The sequence below is a fragment of the Erpetoichthys calabaricus genome, chromosome 2 (genome assembly GCF_900747795.2).
Source record: "Erpetoichthys calabaricus chromosome 2, fErpCal1.3, whole genome shotgun sequence".
In the NCBI taxonomy this organism is placed as follows: domain Eukaryota; kingdom Metazoa; phylum Chordata; class Cladistia; order Polypteriformes; family Polypteridae; genus Erpetoichthys; species Erpetoichthys calabaricus.
Window position 1 is genome coordinate 216,399,086 of NC_041395.2, and position 19,607 is coordinate 216,418,692.

General features: G+C 39.9%; 1 protein-coding gene across 1 annotated transcript in view; it reads left to right on the plus strand.

Annotated features, from left to right (window-relative positions):
- Window positions 1-19,607, plus strand: part of LOC114646797 (pro-neuregulin-3, membrane-bound isoform) — an 824,825-nt gene that overhangs the window by 800,622 nt on the left and 4,596 nt on the right. Inside the window, exons 6-9 of the mRNA XM_051922590.1 lie at window positions 6,250-6,358; window positions 7,788-7,909; window positions 14,473-14,658; window positions 19,324-19,574. Of these exons, the coding sequence (XP_051778550.1) occupies window positions 6,250-6,358; window positions 7,788-7,909; window positions 14,473-14,658; window positions 19,324-19,574 (668 nt within the window). The remainder of the gene's footprint in view (window positions 1-6,249; window positions 6,359-7,787; window positions 7,910-14,472; window positions 14,659-19,323; window positions 19,575-19,607) is intronic.

The window sequence follows — 19,607 nt, forward strand, 5'->3', positions numbered from 1 at the left end:
TTTGCATTCTTCAATCTCCTTCAGATTGACTCTTCTGCATAGGATGTCTTCCTCCACTCTTGTACGTAACTCTATGTTCCTTTCTTTTCTTAAAATAAGTATTCACCACAGCCATGTCCATCCTTTTGGCAAAATCCACTATCCTCTGACCTTCTTCATTCCTCTCCTTGACACCATACCTATCCATCACCTCCTCATCTCCTCTGTACCCTTCACCAACATGTCAATTGAAATCCGCTGCAATTACCACTTTCCGTCCCTTGGGTATACTGTTCATCATTTCATCCAACTCACTCCAAAAATCTTCTTTCTCATCCATTGCACACCCAACTTGCGGGGAATATGCACTAACAACATTCATCATCACACCTCCAATTTCCAGCTTCATGATCATTACTCTGTCTGACACTCTTTTCACCTCCAAAACACTCTTGACATACTGTACCTTCAGAATAACCCCTACTCTATTTCTCCTCCTGTTCACACCATGATAGAACAATTTGAATCCACCTCCGATCCACCTGGCCTTACTCCCCTTCCATATATATATTTCTTGGCAACATTAATTACTTTTCCATTCCCTAAAAGTTATGCATATTTGACCATATTACATCAAATGAATTTTTGAGCACTAACTCACCTCCTGTATTCCTAAGCCTTTACATCACTGTTGTCAGTACTGATTTTGATTTTTCTTTATGAACACTGGCTGTTCTTATTTGATGAGCCATTTTGTTCTTGGTCATACCCAGCCTGTTCATTTTTTGTCTATTTTTTTATTTTTGGTTTCTTACTTTTTGGTTCTCTTTCACAGCTATGAAGGCCAATAGGGGATGCTTACCCTTTTGTCTCTGTGTGGATCCCAATTCCCAAGTGGAGTGAAGGGGACACAGTGCTGTAAAAACTTGCACCATCCTTCCAATGAGATGTAAAACCAAGGTCCTGACTCTCTGTGGTCATAAAAGATTCCTGGGCATCTTTTGAAAAGAGTTGGATGTTCCCATATGGCCTAGCTGAATTGCTCACTTTGGCTTAGTCTATTCTGCACTCCTAACCATCCCCTGTCTGTCATCCTTTTCCACCAAATAGCTAACATGGGGTGACCATACTGGCGCATAAATGGCTGCCATTGCATCATCCAGGTGGAAGCTACACATTGGTTGTGGTTAAAGTGTTTCTCCACTGTCTTTCTAAAGTTCTCGGAGTAGGTATATGTATATAAATGTAACTAAGTAACAAGAGACTTTCATTCTTAACACTATCTGTGTGACTTTGAATCAAATACATTAAAATCAATTCATTATTGTTTTTGGATGGGTATCTGATTCATTACGCACAACCAAACCTTAAGTGGAAGTTATTTCCCGGGAAGACTTTATGCTCAGTAATGTAACTCTTGACTCCAGAGCTGGCCACTGGCAACATGGTATTGTATCTTAGTTTCTGTTACTCTATCCTGATAAATTTGAAGGAACCATTGCTAAGTATTAGTAGTATTTGCTTTAGGCACCAAAATTTCAGGTTTAATGCTACCATAGCACCTCAACACCCTTTCTCAAAAAACTAAATCAATGCAGAAAACAATACAAAATGAAGGAAACAATTTTGAGCAGCATATGTCTTTTGATTTGATGGAACCTGTCGTGCTGTGAAGCGGCTGTCTCACTGCCACTGAAGCACTCTCCAAAGTTAATTATGCACTCAGAGTCCCACTTGCGCCAAACTATGCACCTGTAATACAATGGCAGGAGAAGCTCATCATTCAGAAATCTGCCAGCAAACCAGAGAATTTTGAGTAGAATCAGAAATGCACAAGGCTGGAAAATAGCAAATGAATTTGTATTTACCCAGGAAATTTTGGGTTTCTTTTAAATAATGCTAAGTTGTTTAAATTTTACTGCTGTTGTAAAATTTTGTGTACATCTCTAATGTAACTGAAGAATATCTTCATTTTATAGTGTATATCTATATATAGTGACCTGAGACGAAGACTGGACTCCTTTGGTACTGTGTCTCTTCGGAGAATCCTTGGGTACCGCTGGTTTGACTTCATGTCAAATGACCGGTTGCTCATTGAGTCCCAAATGAGACACATTATCTGCATTGTGAGGGAGCGTCAGTTATGGCACTCTGGCCATGTGGCGTAATTTCCTGAGGGTGATTTGGCTCGCAGGATCCTCATTGTTCCTTGGACCAGGCCAAGGGGACGCCCACATAACACCTGGCTGCGACAGATCAAGGGTCATTTCTGGAGAGTGGAAATGGACCGTGTGTCCGGCTGGGCAGTTACCAACCAGGATCCCGAGCTGTTTCATCATGTGGTGGGTGCGGCAATGCACTGTACCAGTGCATGCTCCCCGACCAGACCAGAGAGTGTAAAAATCTGGTAAGATATATCTATCAGTTCTAAATCAACATTGTCCAGGTTAGATTTGCAGGAGAGCCACAATATTGGGCAAAAGAAAGGCATGGTGCATGATTGGATGGGATGTTAGTTTATTGCATGGCCCATTTTACAAGGTCCAGTTAACCTAATGTGCAACAGATAATGACTGGGTGCAGGTTTTGAACCCAGGATGCTGAATCTATGAAGCAGCAGTTCTACCTTCTTTCAGAGTAGTCATGTATACTTAGCTGGAATGAAGTGTTAATATAGCTAAAGAGACATGCTGCAATAATTTCCTGTTAAGATACACCACACCCACTATCGGGAATATTCTAGAGTGATTCTGAATCCTTTAGTAGGAAAAACCTCTTTACATGAAGGTGTTTTAGTCCAAATGTTTGCAGAGTTGGACTAATAATCATATATTACTCTGCATCTAAATGCATTTTTTAATTTGATTGCTGTAGTTACGCATTGTACTTTTTTCTGATTCTTGCTTGCATAAATGGCAATTCACATCTTTTATGCAGGCTTTATGTAATATCTATATTTTTAGACTCAGTCTTTACAACATATTTCATTCATTTTATGGTGTCAGGAAGCTGAAAGCCTACTCTGGCAGCATCAGGTAAGAAGCAGAAAACAGCTCTTGGCATTTCACAGGATTCATCTACTTATACCAGACCAAATATGACCCACCCATCAATACTAATGCATATTAGCTGTTTGGGATTAGAACACAGAGGAAACAAACCCAGACACAAATAGGACATGCAGTGATTTGAACCCAAGACTGTGTTGGTTCGATGTAGCAGTACGGTACCATCATGCTGCTTAAAGATAATTAAAAAAAAAACAAAACTTAATGCATGTCGAGACAGCAGCAATATGGCGTGGAGAATTTTAGAGTAGGTTGTTTATCCAAATTTTACTTTGATCTAAATTTTCTTTGCTGGATTAGAAAAAAAAAAATCCTCCTTATAATCACACAATTTGTTTACAATACCATGCACCAATTTTCAGCCTTAACCCACATTTTATACGGTCAACAGACTAATCACTATAAACCCTATAAAAGCAGCAGAAAAAAAATGTGTCCAGCTTTAACATGACTTTAAGCTGTCTGTTTCACTTCACATACCTACCATTAAATTAAGGGAAAACGGAGTCATATACTCTGTCAAAATTGGCATTCACATTTTCGCGGAGATTTACCTTACAGAATGATTTGACTTTGAAGGTGCCATTTGGGTTTTTGACACTCTAGTTAGATGGTGTTAATGAGACCATCGACTTCCATTCTAACATTATCAGCAGTGCCCTGCAAAATATAGATAAGCAGTTTAAGTAGAATGAAAACTTCTGGTTTTTCTTTCTCTCTGCCTTACAAATTACAATTAGAAAATGTCAAAATCTGAGTGAGACTTGTTTTTCTTTTCTTTTTTTTTGTTGTGTTGTTGCTTTTAAATTTTATAATTCATTGTAATCTTCTCTGAAAATAATCTTAAAATAATATATGTTGCTAAAGCTATATATATATAAAGCTATATATATATATATATATATAAAATAATGATCAACTGATCCATGATTGATTAATCCTATCCATGGCTGGTTCCTGCTTTATGCAGAAATGAGTTCAAATTTCCATTTTCCAGTCTGCATTTGTAGATGAACCATCTTTGGCCTAAGACTGTTTTCTCACAGCTGCAAGCCAATGGGTTTGAATCAATAAGTGCTCACTGTCTATGCAGAGCTTGTATGGTCTCTTCTTGTCTTTGTAAACAAGTTTGAATACAAGTCCCACAAACATGCAGGTTGTGTTAACTTTTCATTTATTCATCCATTGTCTAAGACCATTTAATTCAAGTTTTGATTCCTAAAGACTAACCAGTAGCATTGGACAAAAGGCATTTGAGGGGGCACCAGTCCATTTTAGGGCCTAATCATACAGACACACACCTATAGTTATTCACATGGAACCAGTGTAGAACAATGAACCCGACATATGTATCTTTGGAAGTATAGAACTGTTTGTATTTTATTCATTGCTATCACCACCAGCATTACCATTAAGTGGACATTTTTCAGGTTAGCTTGTTGTTTTTCTCTCCACTCTGTCTGATCTTGGTTATGCTTTGGAATGAAACCCATTTTTTATATCTGACACCACCTCCAACCACATCTTAGCCTCCTTCTGGGTCCCATCCCCAGCCTACTGTCCATCCTGGAGCACCTCATCACCCAATCATCATTTGCCTTTCACTCAACATGACTGAAACATTTTAGTCTGTTTCTTGTCAGGCACAACACCTGTCGCTTCTTTTTCTTAACTCAGCACTTATCTTCGTTTACCTCCATTATGCTTAACACATCCATCAGATCATTCTGATCTCTCTTTTTCCATCTTTGCTTCATATTTCACCATCATCAGGCATGTCTTGGTCTCATAGAGCAGGGGTGAGCAACGTCAGTGCCAGAAGGCCACAGTATCTACAGGTTTTTGTTACAACCCATTAAGTTAATTAGGAAAAAATCCCCGCCAATAACAAATCTTATTTAATATCTTGTTTTAATAATGTCAGGCCATTCTTATATTGTAAATTTGAAGCCTAAAAATAATGATTAATTGAAGCCTAAAAATAATGATTAATTTTGTAGTCCTTCACTTTCTCTTCATTTTCCTTCTGAATATTTTATTAAACCAAATAGTGCACGGTGTACATGGAAACATGCTAGATGGAGAACTTCGTTGGTGAAACCATCGAAACGATGGTTCGTTTGTCATTTGCATCTTATTGCTGATAAAAACAGTGAATGCAACTGTTCATACTACTCCTCACACAGCTTTCATGAACCCTTAATGTCAAAGCCAGAGAGTCTCCTTTAACAGTCATAGTTGAATAATGGAAGTCACAACTGCTGGAATCTCTTCCATGAACCTCTCAACCTCACTTTTACTTCTGCGCCTGTACAGATATGGAAATAAGAATTTCAGAGTACTTCAAACATGTGACAATACTACTACTACTACTTCTAAAACTACTCGCATCTGCACTCAACAGGTTACCTAAGCAGCAGAACTTCCTGACCTTCTGCAAAACAACTGCATTGCTAATAACTACAGTTATGCTTACTACATACGTTACCATTCTACACCTCTCTCACACTCTTTCTACAACATAAGATCATACTTTGTCCCTACACTTCATACCTTTATATGATTTATGCATCCATATCCAACAACAAACGCATTGGCTTGAGTTTCATCCAACATATCTACTACACACTCCTCGTGGCCATGCACCCATCTGTTCCATGCCCACTGCCACTTCACCTATAGCCATCATCTTGGTCTTTCCTTCAGTTACCTTGAGGTCTTCTACTTCCAAACTATGTTAACATTTCAAAATTTTCTCCTTCAATTATTCTTCCCCACGACCAGGAGTTAGAATAAGATCACCATGTTGTTAAAGGCTACTAAAGGAGAATGGTGTCAAGAAGAGCATCAGGCCTTAAACATCTCTATTATAATACTCTCTTTGTGATAATTTAATTCTTAGGGAAAAATTAATTCTCAATAAACCTTTGGTTACAATTTTCCAAACATATCTTATTTACTGATACGAGGAACTGAAAAATAATGCTGAGATTGTTAGCCCCAGTTTGCTGTATTGCACATTTCTAGTCATTTTTACACTACCCCTGGCTGGTAGGTGAAGTCACAGCAGACACAAGACATACTCTTCATAGATTACATAAGAACTTTCAAGTAATATCTGGTGTATTCTCCATTAGGCAAGTTGTTATATAAATTAGAATGGTTTAATAATTTGCCTTTTCTCATTGTGACTGTTTATTAGAAGACGGAGAGAGAAGCTTGAGGCTCAGCTGAAGGAGAGTCGAAGCATTAAGAACTACAGCCTCAATACTGCCAGCGTCCGGCCACAGTGTGCCCTGCATCTACAAATTGTAAGTTATTTTTTTTTTAACTTGAAGCCACTTTTAAAAATAATATAAACATATTAATCAACCATGTGCTGATAGTGTACAGTTTAAATCAGTGTTCACATTCCTAATAGCTGTCCACAGGCTGTGAATTTGCTTTTACCTGTTTATGCAGCTACCTCCATACATTCCCTGTAGTTCCATACTCCAGGCTAAAATGTAAGAATTTAAATTTGTAAATCTTTCTAAGCGGTGCTTTCTGTTGGTACTGTTCTGTTGCCCCTGGGGTTAACTAGTTTAATCCTAGCAGGGTAAATACAGTACAGATTGACAAACTTGATCTTCTGTTCTCTCTTCTGTTTGTTCATGCAAAGTAATCAATAGTTTATTATGGAAAATGAAAATGGTGAAAAATGGTGAAATAATGCACATTTTTTTGATGATGATAAAAAATAGGTAAAGTGAGCAAAAGTACCAGTCAAGACACTAAACCCTAAACTGCTAGTCATGGCAGAGGAATGAGCAACAAGTTCTGGTTATGTTCTCTGCTGCTACAAGCTGATGTACATCATCAAATTCTACTGCTACACATTGATAATGTGCCTGACCAAAACACCATTTATCTAAAATGCTGCAGAAATCTTTGATTGTAGCTGACGTAGGCATACACTTGCAAATATTGCCACTGGGTGGTAAAGCAATCTGTGAAATTTCCCACAGATGCAAAACTCTGTCACAGCGATCTATAAAAAATCACCTCCGGTTGTGAAGCATTGTAGCTGTGATCTGTGAAAAATCGGCAAATAATGGCTCATGGAGTTGGGGAAATTGGCAGATCCTGCAGAATTCTGTCTCCGCATTACTGTGCCTGATTCTACAAATGAATACATCAATATTTTTGCATGCTGAAAGCATAACCTATGAAATAAGACATTTGGGGTGAAATGACATTTTGGGATATTGTAGCATAACGCACATTTCATTCTGCAGCACGTAGCTTGCTTTTTTTTATACTATGGGTTACTGTATAGCAGACATTCGCTATTTCTAAATTTAGAGGCAGAAATTGAAACTTGTTATTAAAATGTCTTTTCACAATTGCATTGTGTTCAGCTTCTTAGTAAGAGAAGTCTTTTTCTAGAGGCAAAGCAAATGTGGCAGAGGGGTATTGGAATCAGTTTTTCACTTTTTAAGTAATAGATTCCTATTAGTATTTAGATAAAAGAAGTTTTCCAATATGATCCCCTATTTCTCTCATATGTTCACTTATATACCCCTAGTTCTACCCTATTTAATCTAAGGACTGTCCTCTTGATGAAGAGACAGTAGCCTTCTTGTCTCCTGAAGAAGCTCTCTTCAAAAGCAGCAGAAAGCTGTCACATGATCTGTGCATGTCTGATGTTTGTCTGTTTGTTTCTTTTCCTTCTTATCCACATCGTCTGGATCCCGGTAGTACTGCAAGTCCCCAGGATCAGCTCCAGCACCTGGAAGTGGTGTTCAAGAGCTAAGATTTTCACAAAGCAGTAGAGCTCCTTCTACTCATGTCAGGATCCCAGTATCTGGCAAGTCACCCAGGTAAGGAGGACCAAAATGGCATAAAAGAACATCTTGGATAGTGCTTGATGGTGATGTAGGTGAAGGTGGAGGGTGTTATAATGAAGGTATATAAGCAGACTGACATCATAGTTTTCCTCCTCAAAAGCATTCAAAGCTCCTGTCCTTTTCAGTTTGTTTTGTTTCAGCCTGCTACTATATTCAAAACTCCTCAACTGGATATTCTCCCATACATTTCCTGATAGGGTATCTGCTTTACACTGGTATTGTGCAAGTCAAGAACTATTTACTTAGTTTCCCTTCACATCAGAGTGATGCTGCCATCCTATTAGTGATCCAGTGCAGTCACTCTTGTCCTAGCTACTTTGAAATGGCCCTGCTTCTTATTGGCACCCTCAGACAGCATACTCAGGTACAAGGAATTTGGGTGTTTCTACAGAAATGGATACACTGCAGAACTTCCTCAGCCCAAGGCCTTAACTATCTCTAGTTTAGGCTTACTTTAAGCCAGAGGTTCCATACAGGACATGCTAGTGTCTGTTGTGGCATCCTTCATAGTAGTGTCCCATTGTGTGTTATAAGTCACGTGCCTGGCCATTAACCTCCCTATCAGAACATCAAGATTTGTCTTCAGTGAACTCATTGGCTGACAGAGTTTACTGAAATAATGATGACCAAAGAGACAAGAAGATACAGATGAATGAATTGATTAATGACACATAAGACAAGAAGAGAGCAAGACAAAGCTATACTCTTACCTTCAGTCAAAAGTTTGAAAGGTACTACTATAAATTAAGAGTAATTGATTCAGATACAGAGGCTGCCAGTAATGAAAAGAAGAGCTATCTGGAGAAAAAGGTAGATAGCAGGTACTTTAGATAAGCAGAAAGAAAATGGACACAGAAACAGTCACAAAGAGGCATATACTCTAATATAAAGTGTGTGGACCACCAGGGGACGTACTGCCCCCAAACCCATCACAGACAGGTGTGGGACAAAAGTTCAAGCACACACATTTTTATTTATTCTTTTTTCCTCATGGGAAACACCTTCCCCTGTTTCTAGCAAATATAGCACAGTCACAACACAGCACAAATACAAATCTCTTCTTCTTTTGTTTCTCTCTCTTTTTCCTCTACTCCTCCAGACAAGCTTTGTCTTCTCCCACCCAACTCTGACTCCCGGAGTAATGGCTGCTAGCTTCTTTTATAACACAGCCGGTAGTGCTCCAGGTGCTTGTTGTTCCACTTTCGGCAGCACTTCCAGGTGTGGTGGAAGAGCTGTCCATAATGGCACAGCAGCAGCTGCAGCACCCCCTGGCAGCGTCCGAGGAACCCAACATGGTTATAGCACACTCCCATGGAGCCCTGTGGGAGTCCGAGGCATCGCTGCAATTCAGGGGAGCTGCTATCTAGCGCTCCGGGGGAGGTAATGCTCTGGATATGCTATCTCCCCCTGTTCTTCCAGTGTGAAGGCATCCCAGCCGGGAAAAGGCCCCAGCCATCCGCCACAAGTGCCTATAAAAATATTTTGTTGTACAAAATTTAATCACAGTGGATTTTTTAACATTGATCAACAGTAAAAGATGCTTTCATGTCAAAGTAAAAAAGATCTTTGCAAAGTGGTCTAAATTAATTATAAATCTAAAACACAAAATAATTGATTGCTTAAGTGTTCAACCTCTTTAATATAGCACGCCTGAATCATCAGTGGTGCAGCCAATTGATTTTAGAAGTCCTATAATAAGTTAAATGGTGATATTTGGTTTGTGAAGTCACATAATTAGCTAAACGGAGATCATCTGTCTGTAGTCAAGGGGCTTCAGTTAATGGCAGTATCAATACACTTGTACGTTGAAGGTTGAGTTTGGCCTAACCTACATAATGAAGACAAAAGAACATTAAAATCAACTCTGTGAAACAGAAATTGAAAAGCACAAGTCAGGGGATGGAGACAAGAAAATATCCAAGTCACTGAATATCCGTTGGAGTTCATTTAAATCAATCATGAAGACATGGAAAGAGTGTGGCATGGCTGTAAATCTGCCCAGAGGAGGACATCCACAAAAACTGTGTGATCTTGCAAGAAGAAGACTAGTGAGAGTGGATACCTGTGGGAACTCTTATGGAATTAAAAGCTACAGTGGTTGAGATTGGAGAGACTGCACATACAAAAACTCTTGCCCATGCTCTTCACCAGTTACAGCTTTATGGGAAAGTGGTAAGGAGTAAGTCACTGTTAAAAAAAATGCGCATGACATTGTGACTAGAGTTTGGTGGAAAATGTATGGGAGACTCTGGACTCAGCTGGCACAAGGTTGTAAAGTATCTATCTATCTATCTATCTATCTATCTATCTATCTATCTATCTATCTATCTATCTATCTATCTATCTATCTATCTATCTATCTATCTATCTATCTATCTATCTATCTATCTATCTATCTATCTATCTAATACGAGGAGACAAAAATTTATTTTTGTGGACATTAGACTACATGTCATGATTGCACATTATCAAAAACACACCATGAAGTATGGCAGTATTCAGCATCATGCTGTGGAGATGCTTCTATGCAGTTTCCTGCAAGGCTTGTGAGGGTAGAAGGTTAAATGAATACAACAAAACACAGGGAAATCCTGAAGAAAAAACAGATGCAGTCTGCAAGAAACCTTCACCTTGGGAGAAGATGTGTTCCAGCAAGACAACAACCACAAGCATAAAGCCAAAGCTACACAGAAATGGCTTAAAAATAACAATATCCTAGAGTGGTACCAGAAAATTTGTGGATGGACTTGAAAAAGGCAGTTCACTCACCTCACTGAGCTTGAGCAGATTTTTCAAAGAAGAATGTGGAAAAATTGCAGTGTCCAGATGTGCAACAATGATAATGCTGGAATTACTGCCAAAGATGCATTTACCCAGTACTGACGTAAATGGGTAAATACTTATGTGATCGATTATTTCGTGTTTAATATTTGTAGTAGTGTTAGAAGGGTGTTGTACCATGTTACCCATTATGGATGCAGTGAGAAGTCAAGCAAAATTACACTTTTTATTGGCTAACTCAGGAGTGGCCAACCTGGGGCTCCCGAGCCGCATGCGGCTCTTTGCCTGGTTTCATGCGGCTCTTACGTTCATATCGAAGTTTGTGGGGTTTTTTTATGTTCGTGTTCACTTCGCTTGAGTTCAATACGGTATTTTCATCAAATGCGCATGTGCGTGAGATGAAAATACCGCAAAGTTTCCTAGTAGGGGCAAGATCATTTAAGTAAACAATTTGTGTCAAGTTTGCTCTCAAAATGGCAGGGAAAAAATGCACAGCAAAACGAAAATATGAAGATGAACACAGGACGTTTTTAACAGAGTGGGAGAGTTTATATTTTTTTGTTGAACATAATGGCAAGCCATTCTGCCTTATATGTCAGGCGTCATTAGCGTGTTTCAAAGCTTCAAATCTTCAGCGCCACTTCAGCTCACTCCATGCTAACATCGACCAGGAATTTCCAAAAGGGACTGAACTTCGCAAGCACGAGTTGGTCACTTTGAAAACTCAGGCAGAAAAGCAGATACAGTTTTTCCGAAAATTTACGAAGCGCTCAGAGACCATAACGCTCGCATCGTATCAACTGGCTTGGAACATTGCACGGGCTAAAAAGCCATACAATGAAGGGGAGTTCATTAAAAAATGCGTCAGTGACGTTGTTGAAATCTTGTCTCCTGAAAACGACAAACTAAAACGCATGGTATCAGACGTCCAACTGTCCCGCCACACTGTTGAACACAGAATATTGGACATTAACACGGCTATTGAATCACAGTTGCACTCTGACCTTCAAGCATGTGAGAATTTTAGTGTGGCATTGGATGAGAGTTGTGACATACAAGACAAGCCTCAGTTGGCAATATTTGCACGGTCTGTGTCAAACGATTGTGTGATCAAAGAAGAACTCCTTGATATTGTGCCATTAAAAGACAGAACCCGTGGAATAGATGTGAAAGAAACAATGATGGCTGTATTTGCGAAAGCAAATCTGCTCATACCGAAACTAACTGCAATAGCCACGGATGGAGCGCCAGCCATGATTGGATCTGTGAACGGGCTTGTGGGTCTGTGCAAAGCTGACTAAACATTGAACAAGTTTTGGAATTTCCACTGCATCATCCACAGGGAGAAACTCGTGTCTAAATCATTGAATTTAGACAACGTCATGAAGCCTGTGATGGAAATCGTCAACTACATCCGCACACATGCGCTTAACCACAGGCATTTCAAGAATCTCATTGCTGAGCTGGACCAAGGGCTTCCAGGTGACCTGCCGCTGCACTGCACTGTGAGGTGGCTGTCAAAAGGCCAAGTACTCTCTCGCTTCTTTGAGCTTTTGGATGCCGTGAAACTGTTAATGGAAGAGAAGGACAAGGACTATCCCGAGCTCTCTGACCTCAAGTGGATTATGGATCTGGCCTTTTTGGTCGACATGCTGTGTCACTTGGACAGATTGAACATGACCCTGCAGGGTAAGTTAAAATGCTGACTGACCTGGTGCATAGTGTGTTTGTGTTTGTCAACAAACTGAAGCTGTTCAAGGCGCATATTCATAAGGGAGATTTAACGCATTTTCCCACTATTCTAAAAGCCAGCGGGCAAGTCACCAGCGCCGCCCTGAATAAGCAAAGAGCCAGATATGCAACACTGGTTGAAAACCTGCACGAAAGCTTTGTGACCAGGTTCCGTGATCTACAACTGAAAAGGCCACAGATTACATTCCTCGTCGTCCCATTTAATGAGGAGACTGACTGTTTGAAAGCCCCGCTAGTCACAGATGAGGCTGCGGCTGAGTTGGAGATGATCGATCTTTGTGAGGAGGACCAACTGAAACCTGCTTTAAGGGAAGGGACCATTGAGTTCTGGAAAAGTGTGCTAATGGAAAAATACCCCAATGTCAAACGGGCCGCGCTTAAGATACTGTCCAAGTTTGGGTCAACATACGTCTGCGAGTCTGTGTTTTCTACCCGTAAACACATGAAATCAGAGCATCGATCTGTTCTGACTGACACCCATGTGAAAGAATTGCTTCGAGTGGCAACAACGGAATACAAGCCAGATTTGAAGAGGATTGTTCAAGGCAAGGAATGCCAGAAGTCCCACTAAGCAACATGCATAGTAAAAGAAAAATGCTATTGTAAAGTATTATATTTTTGTTTGTGGACTTGGTTGAACTGAGAGTTTGTGTGTGTGAGACAGTGCACACAGTGTTCATTGTTGAAAATGACTGACCTGTGGTTTTAGTACTGTAGGAGTCAATTTCTGTCATTATTATGTTGGTGTGTGACATTTAAAATAAATCTGGCTGAACAGAGGTGTGTGTGTGTGTGTGTGAGGAAGGGATGGGTGATGTTCATGTGTGCCCATGTGTATGATGTGGCTCTTTGCGCTAACACAGTAAAAAATGTGGCTCTTGATCTCTGACTGGTTGGCCACCCCTGGGCTAACTGAACGGATTACAATATGCCAGCTTTCGAGGCAACTGAGTGTACAATATTTGTAATTAATTTAAAGACCACTTTAAATTAAATCTCTTTTCACTTGGACAATAAAGGATCTTTTTTCTGTTGATCAGTGCCAAAGAAGTCAAATTAAATCCACAATGATTCAATATACTGTAATAATAAAATCGGAATACCTCTGTGAAGTGCATGCTTTTTATAGTCACTGCGGATAATTTCAACAGCAAACTGTGAACTCTTTTACGACAAAGAAAAAGACGATAAAAAGAAACCAAACATATAGGCTGATTCCGAGAGAAATCAACTATCTCTCCAATTAATGAAACCACTAAGTCCAGTTTTAGAGCCACAGGGACCTGAGGCCTAACTGATGTTGCCAGGCTGAAACCAACCTCAGATGCCAGTAATTGCAGGGCATGCTCATATACACGTTCACTTGGGTTCAATTATAGAATCACAAATTAATTTAACACACACACAGATGTATGAAAACTCATACCGAGACAGAGAATGTGCAGCTTTGTGCAGTAGCAAGGTTGGGATTTGAGCCCAGTCTCCTAAAGCTGTAAAACAGAAGCACTCACCACTGTGCCACTATACAACCCCAGAGAGTTGTTGAAAAAGACGAATAGAAAAATAAGGAGTGAGCTGGACTTAAACTGCAGGAAACAAGCGTAGGAGTTCATAGACAGAGAAACCAGACAATTAGACAGGCAGAAAATGAAAGGCAGACAGGCACATAAGATAAAGATAAATTGATAGGCAGAGAGACACGGTGAGAAATGTAGACACACCAAAACAGATAAACAGACAGAATAAGAAAGGTATGCAGACAGACAGGCAGTAGGTCATGAATTTAACTATATAAACAGAGATACCCAGCAAGACTGTATTCAAAGTAGAAATGTGAAAAAGAAAAAAACAGAAAAGGCAGGCAGTATAGAAAGCTGCCCTCCATACACAGACAGTGTTTTAATTGCTGCAGGCGCTCCTCCTCCTCCTCCTCCTCCTCCCTCTAATGCAGAGGGACTTTGCTATTCACAGCTTTTTTCTCTGCTCTGCCTGCTTTTGCTCAGGAGCTCTTCAGCATCCTGCAGTCCAGATGAGCGAAGCCGAGCTCCACACAGGACCGCTCCCCGCAGGACTCCACCCCTTCCTCGGGGAAGACTCAATCCTATTGGAGGAAGCAGGGATTCTGGCCCCTCCTACCAGCATCTGCAAGAGGTGGATTCTACAGAAAAAGAGGCTCTGGCTCTGAGGAGGTGAGAAATGAAAACAGTGCTCTCTGCAGTCTAAAATGTGCCTTGGCAATGCCATAGCAAATCAAAGCAATGCAAGCATTGGAAACTGAGCTTTGCGAAAGCAGATCTTTTTTAGAAGCAGACACTAATTAATTATTTAATTGTTCTAAGTATAATACACCATTAATCACTTCTCAGTTATTACTATAATGACTAGATGTTTTCTTTAGCACGGCTGATATTAAAATTCATCTTTTTTTGTAGGTTTACCTGTAGTAAATAGTAAGAGTGATACTAGTGATGTATGGTGTAACCATTATCATCAGTTCATTCTAGCTGTTAAAAATATAAAGGTAATGAGGACAAATTAATAAAGCAAGGTGCAATAATAGGCTAATCTGAGCAAGGTCCTAACTTGTTGGCAGGAGCAGACTGGCATTCAAAAGTTCAGTCTTATTGATATAACATAGTGGCAATAGTAGATATACATTCATGATAAAGCTCATCAGTAATCCAGCCTTAATAGCAACAACAGCAAACTAATACATAAGGTAAGTCTGGCTAGCAGTTTACCTACAATGTCAAGTGTTAGGCTGGCACAATGGTTAGCCTCATCATCTTATTGTTCTTAATATTAAAACATACTGGCATTAGTGGTAACTCTGGCTAGCAGTCTAGCCTTGTAGGTAAAAGCAGGCTGGCATTTAGAAGACATATGGTCCATAGACAAGCCTCAATGCCAAGAAGAGCATGTCATTCACAATCAATCTGGTAGTGGTTTAACCTTCACTGATAAGGGCCAGCATTTATGGAGAGTGCTGGTTGGCATTTAAGATACATCTTTTCAGCAGTCCATATGTCATAGCAAGGGGCTGACACTCAAAGTAAATCTGCCTACAGCACACCCTTCATGGCAAGCACAAACGGCCATTCAGGAGAACCCTGGTATGTAATCCAGCCTTTATGTAAGAGTTGGTTAGCATTTAAAATAAACCTTGTCAGTAGTCTGCTCTTCACGGCTTTCAAGACCAAACTGGCATCCATGGTTAATCTGGTCAGCCAAAACTCATGACAATGAGCCACAGTACACTAGGTAAGTTGTTCAGTATTATTTATCCATCCATCCATTGTCCAACCCGCTGAATCCGAACACAGGGTCACGGGGGTCTGCTGGAGCCAATCCCAGCTAACACAGGGCACAAGGCAGGAACCAATCCCGGGCAGGGTGCCAACCCACCGCAGCAGTATTATTTACTTTGTTAAAAAAACAGCATTCATGACAAGTGCAGAGCAGACTGGTATTCATGGTAGAATTTTTTTTTTGTTCTTTATTTCACCTTATACAATTTCTTGTATTAGGAATTTGTTAGTTTTCACATACCACCTAGAGGTCAGAAAGTGCAGGGTCAGCCATTGTATAGAGCCCCAGTAGTAAGTGCAGGTTAAGGGCCGAGTAGGATCTCTTTTGGCAGTAACAAGGATTTGAACCAGCAACCTTCTGAATACCAGTGGAGATCCTTAGCCTCAGAGCTACCACTCCACCCTTAACTTACCATGACCAGTAGTTAAACTCTGGTGACATAAATACCCCGTCATTCAGAGTAAATCTGATCAAAAAAATAAAACAGTCTTCATAGCAAGAGCAGGCAAAGCATTCAAATTGAATGTTGTCAATAATCCAGCTTTCATAGAAAAGGTAGACTGGCAGTCACAGTAAAGATGGTCAATAGTCCTGCCTTGGTGATAAAGCAACTGGCATACAAGGCAATCCATTTTAACAACAGAGGCAGTTCTCAGGAGCTGTTTTTTAGTCTCTGTGCTTTTTCAGTTATTCTTTTTTTCTTAACAGCATTTTTCAAATTTTAGAGCCAAGGTGATGTGAGTTGACCATTCATCAGTGAGGTTTTACAGTAAACAGCCAAATAATTCACAGAGATGCCAGTGAACACTACCAGATTGATATTGCCAGTGTTGCATATCATCGAAATTTCAGAGGTGTGGAGAAGTGTCAGCTTCTTTTGCTTCTGTACTTTTTACTGAGAAGGGGATCCCAGGTTTGGGGAAAGGTGTTTATTTAACATATTGCACGGCTACTTGAAGATTTTTCTTTAAACTTCAGATTTACTCATTCGGTAAATTTCTTTTGGTGTCTCTGTTGTCCTGGGGCTGTGGAGAGAGGGAGTTGATGGCAAACTTGACCTATTTTAAGATTCTAGCATTGGTAATTATCTTCTATTGCTAGACTAGGTTGCTATAGAAACTGAATACAAAATGAGAAGGGGTAAGGGGTTGACAAGAAGCCTAAACACTGTATAACGGCCAAGGCTAAAAGTATTAAAAGAAGTTCAGATTTCGGGACAGGTACTTAATGTATCTTTGTCTTTGACATTATGGAAACACACGATACTGTTGCAGCATGACTGAGTTTCTTATTTCAGCACTCCTTCACTCTCTGCTCTTCAGAAATGGGGTTTGGCACTTGTTCATCCAGCATATGGTATTCAGTAATTAAATTAAAGACGATAGCATAAACCAGACTTGTGAGCCAATATTTAGAATCTGGCTGATGTAAACGTTGCCCACAAAGTGAGTGGGTCCTTGCAATAATGTGTGGTGATTGTTGCATAGCACTAACAAAGTGGCCCAGTACCATACACTACTACAGTGGTCACCATGAGGAAGCCCAAAAAATGAAGATCAGTTGCAGGACATAAATATGGTAGGTTAGGTTAGCTAGGCTGTCATGGGTCACCAGAAAATCCGGTATACACTGCATCTGAGTGAACAAATTATACTTCCAAACAGTGGGCATTTGAAGATGACCAATTAGAATGTGTCGTGATGGAATGCTTGTAAAATTACCTGCTTGTATGGTATTAAGCTCCAACACTGTATGTCCAGAACCTTGAGTGTATATTACTAAAAGGTTAGCACTGGTGAATCACATATTCAGTGTCCTGGGTTGTAGTCGCATGCCTGAACATTGTCCATGTGCAGTCTGCACATTCTTCCTATGCCTGTGCTTTCTCCATGTGGTTTCCTCTCACCTCCCCTAAGATGTTCAGGGCAGTTCAATTTACAATTCTAAATTGACCTGTTATGGAAGCATGAATAAGTGTACCCTGTTGTGGATTGGTGACACACCCAGCACTCTTTCATACACTCCTTGGATAGGTTGTGGCCCTTGTGATCCCAAAATGGATTAAGCAGGTTTGAGAATGCCATGTCATATAATGTATCCCAATTAACATGGATATAGCATTTGAAGAGTAAACAGGACAATCTGGGTGTCCTGTGCAGACAAGCCATTCTAAAATGTATCAAAGAAACAAATGTTAATATAGTCATACTGAATTAGTCAGGGCAGTCAGTAGGACTGTATCTTTGGTCAATCTGGCGTGACATGAGCTAGAGTGGAAACAAAGTGTAGCAGCTGATAATTGGTTTTAAACGACTGTGCAAGAATATAGAATGTTCTATTACACATAACATTTCTGACAAACATACTGCCGGAACTGCAGCCTGATACTGGGTTGCTTCATTCTTCTTGATGCACATAAAAAAAAACTTTGTGGATTGTACATTAACCTTGAAGTGCGACAAGAGAATGGTTGAGGGCCTTTGGCCTCATAAATGTTAATGTGAGATCATCACTAGATTTGAACACAGTTATTGACCCTTGCCATTGGTTTATGACACAGTAGGAAGCCAGGAGTCTTTGCTTATTCCAGAGGATTGTGGTTTCTTAGAGGTTTCTTTTCTCTGGTCACACTGTTATGTGAATTTCTTGTTTTGTTTAAGTTTCATATTTTCTGATTGCTTCATTTCTCTAATACTCGATCTTATAACCAGTTGTTTACTGTGGAGCAACTCATATATTTATATTACTTTATTACTGCACAATTAAATATAAATTTGCTGATTTCTATTTAAGATCACTTCATTTTATCTTTTACGCATAACTCTGTTTACTTCTTAAACCACTAAATGGGTAAGAAGACCTTTTGGCTTAGGTGAGCCTTACTCTGGATTGGCTTATTTCAAAGGAACCTCTAGAGTTTCACTTTCTCTACATACTTTAGTACTAGGGTGTTGTACCATGTTAGCCGTTATGAATGTAGAGAAAAGCCAAGCAAAATGACACCTTTTATTGGCTAACTAAAAAGATTACAATATGCAAGCTTTCGAGGCAACTCAGGCCCCTTCTTCAGGCAAGATGTAATCATCTTCATCATGTAATCATCAGATGTTTACATCTTGCCTGAAGAAGGGGCCTGAGTTGCCTCGAAAGCTTGCATATTGTAATCTTTTTAGTTAGCCAATAAAAGGTGTCATTTTGCTTGGCTTTTCTCTACATACTTTGCAACTTGAATCTTTTTTTTTTCTCTAATGTTGACAGGTTGTCAAGCTATTGTTTTATTTGGATGTCCTTTTAGCTGGATTTCTGTTTTATATGCTCAGGGATATCTTATAGTCATATGAATGTGTGTGCTTATATGTGTAAATGTTACATGAGTTTGTATTTTTGAATCTTTGGATGTGCTCTGCAACCTGGCATGAAGGGAGAGCACTACAGTATATTTATAATTTTATTGAAATTAATTGTAGTGTAGGAGACAGTGTGTCAGAGTCCATTGAATTTGAACTGTCTTGTCTCAATTTCCATCTTTATCTCTCTCCCAACAGGTTGTGCTCAGCCAATGCAGGAACCACTGATCTGTCCGCTTCACTCCTTCCACCTCACTCCCAGGACAGCCTCTTAAATATGCAAGCAAACCTCTCCATTCCTTTTGCCTCAGAGAATGGTGGGCACAAGACAGAACTGAAGTGCAGCCGCCTGAATCATGTGGCAGTGGGCCAAGCCAATGAGGGCCCCCCTTGTTCCTTCATCCGCACCACCTACCCTACGGGCCTGCTCAATACCTATAATTCCATCTGTCTTGGAACATGATGACACTTCATGTATGCAA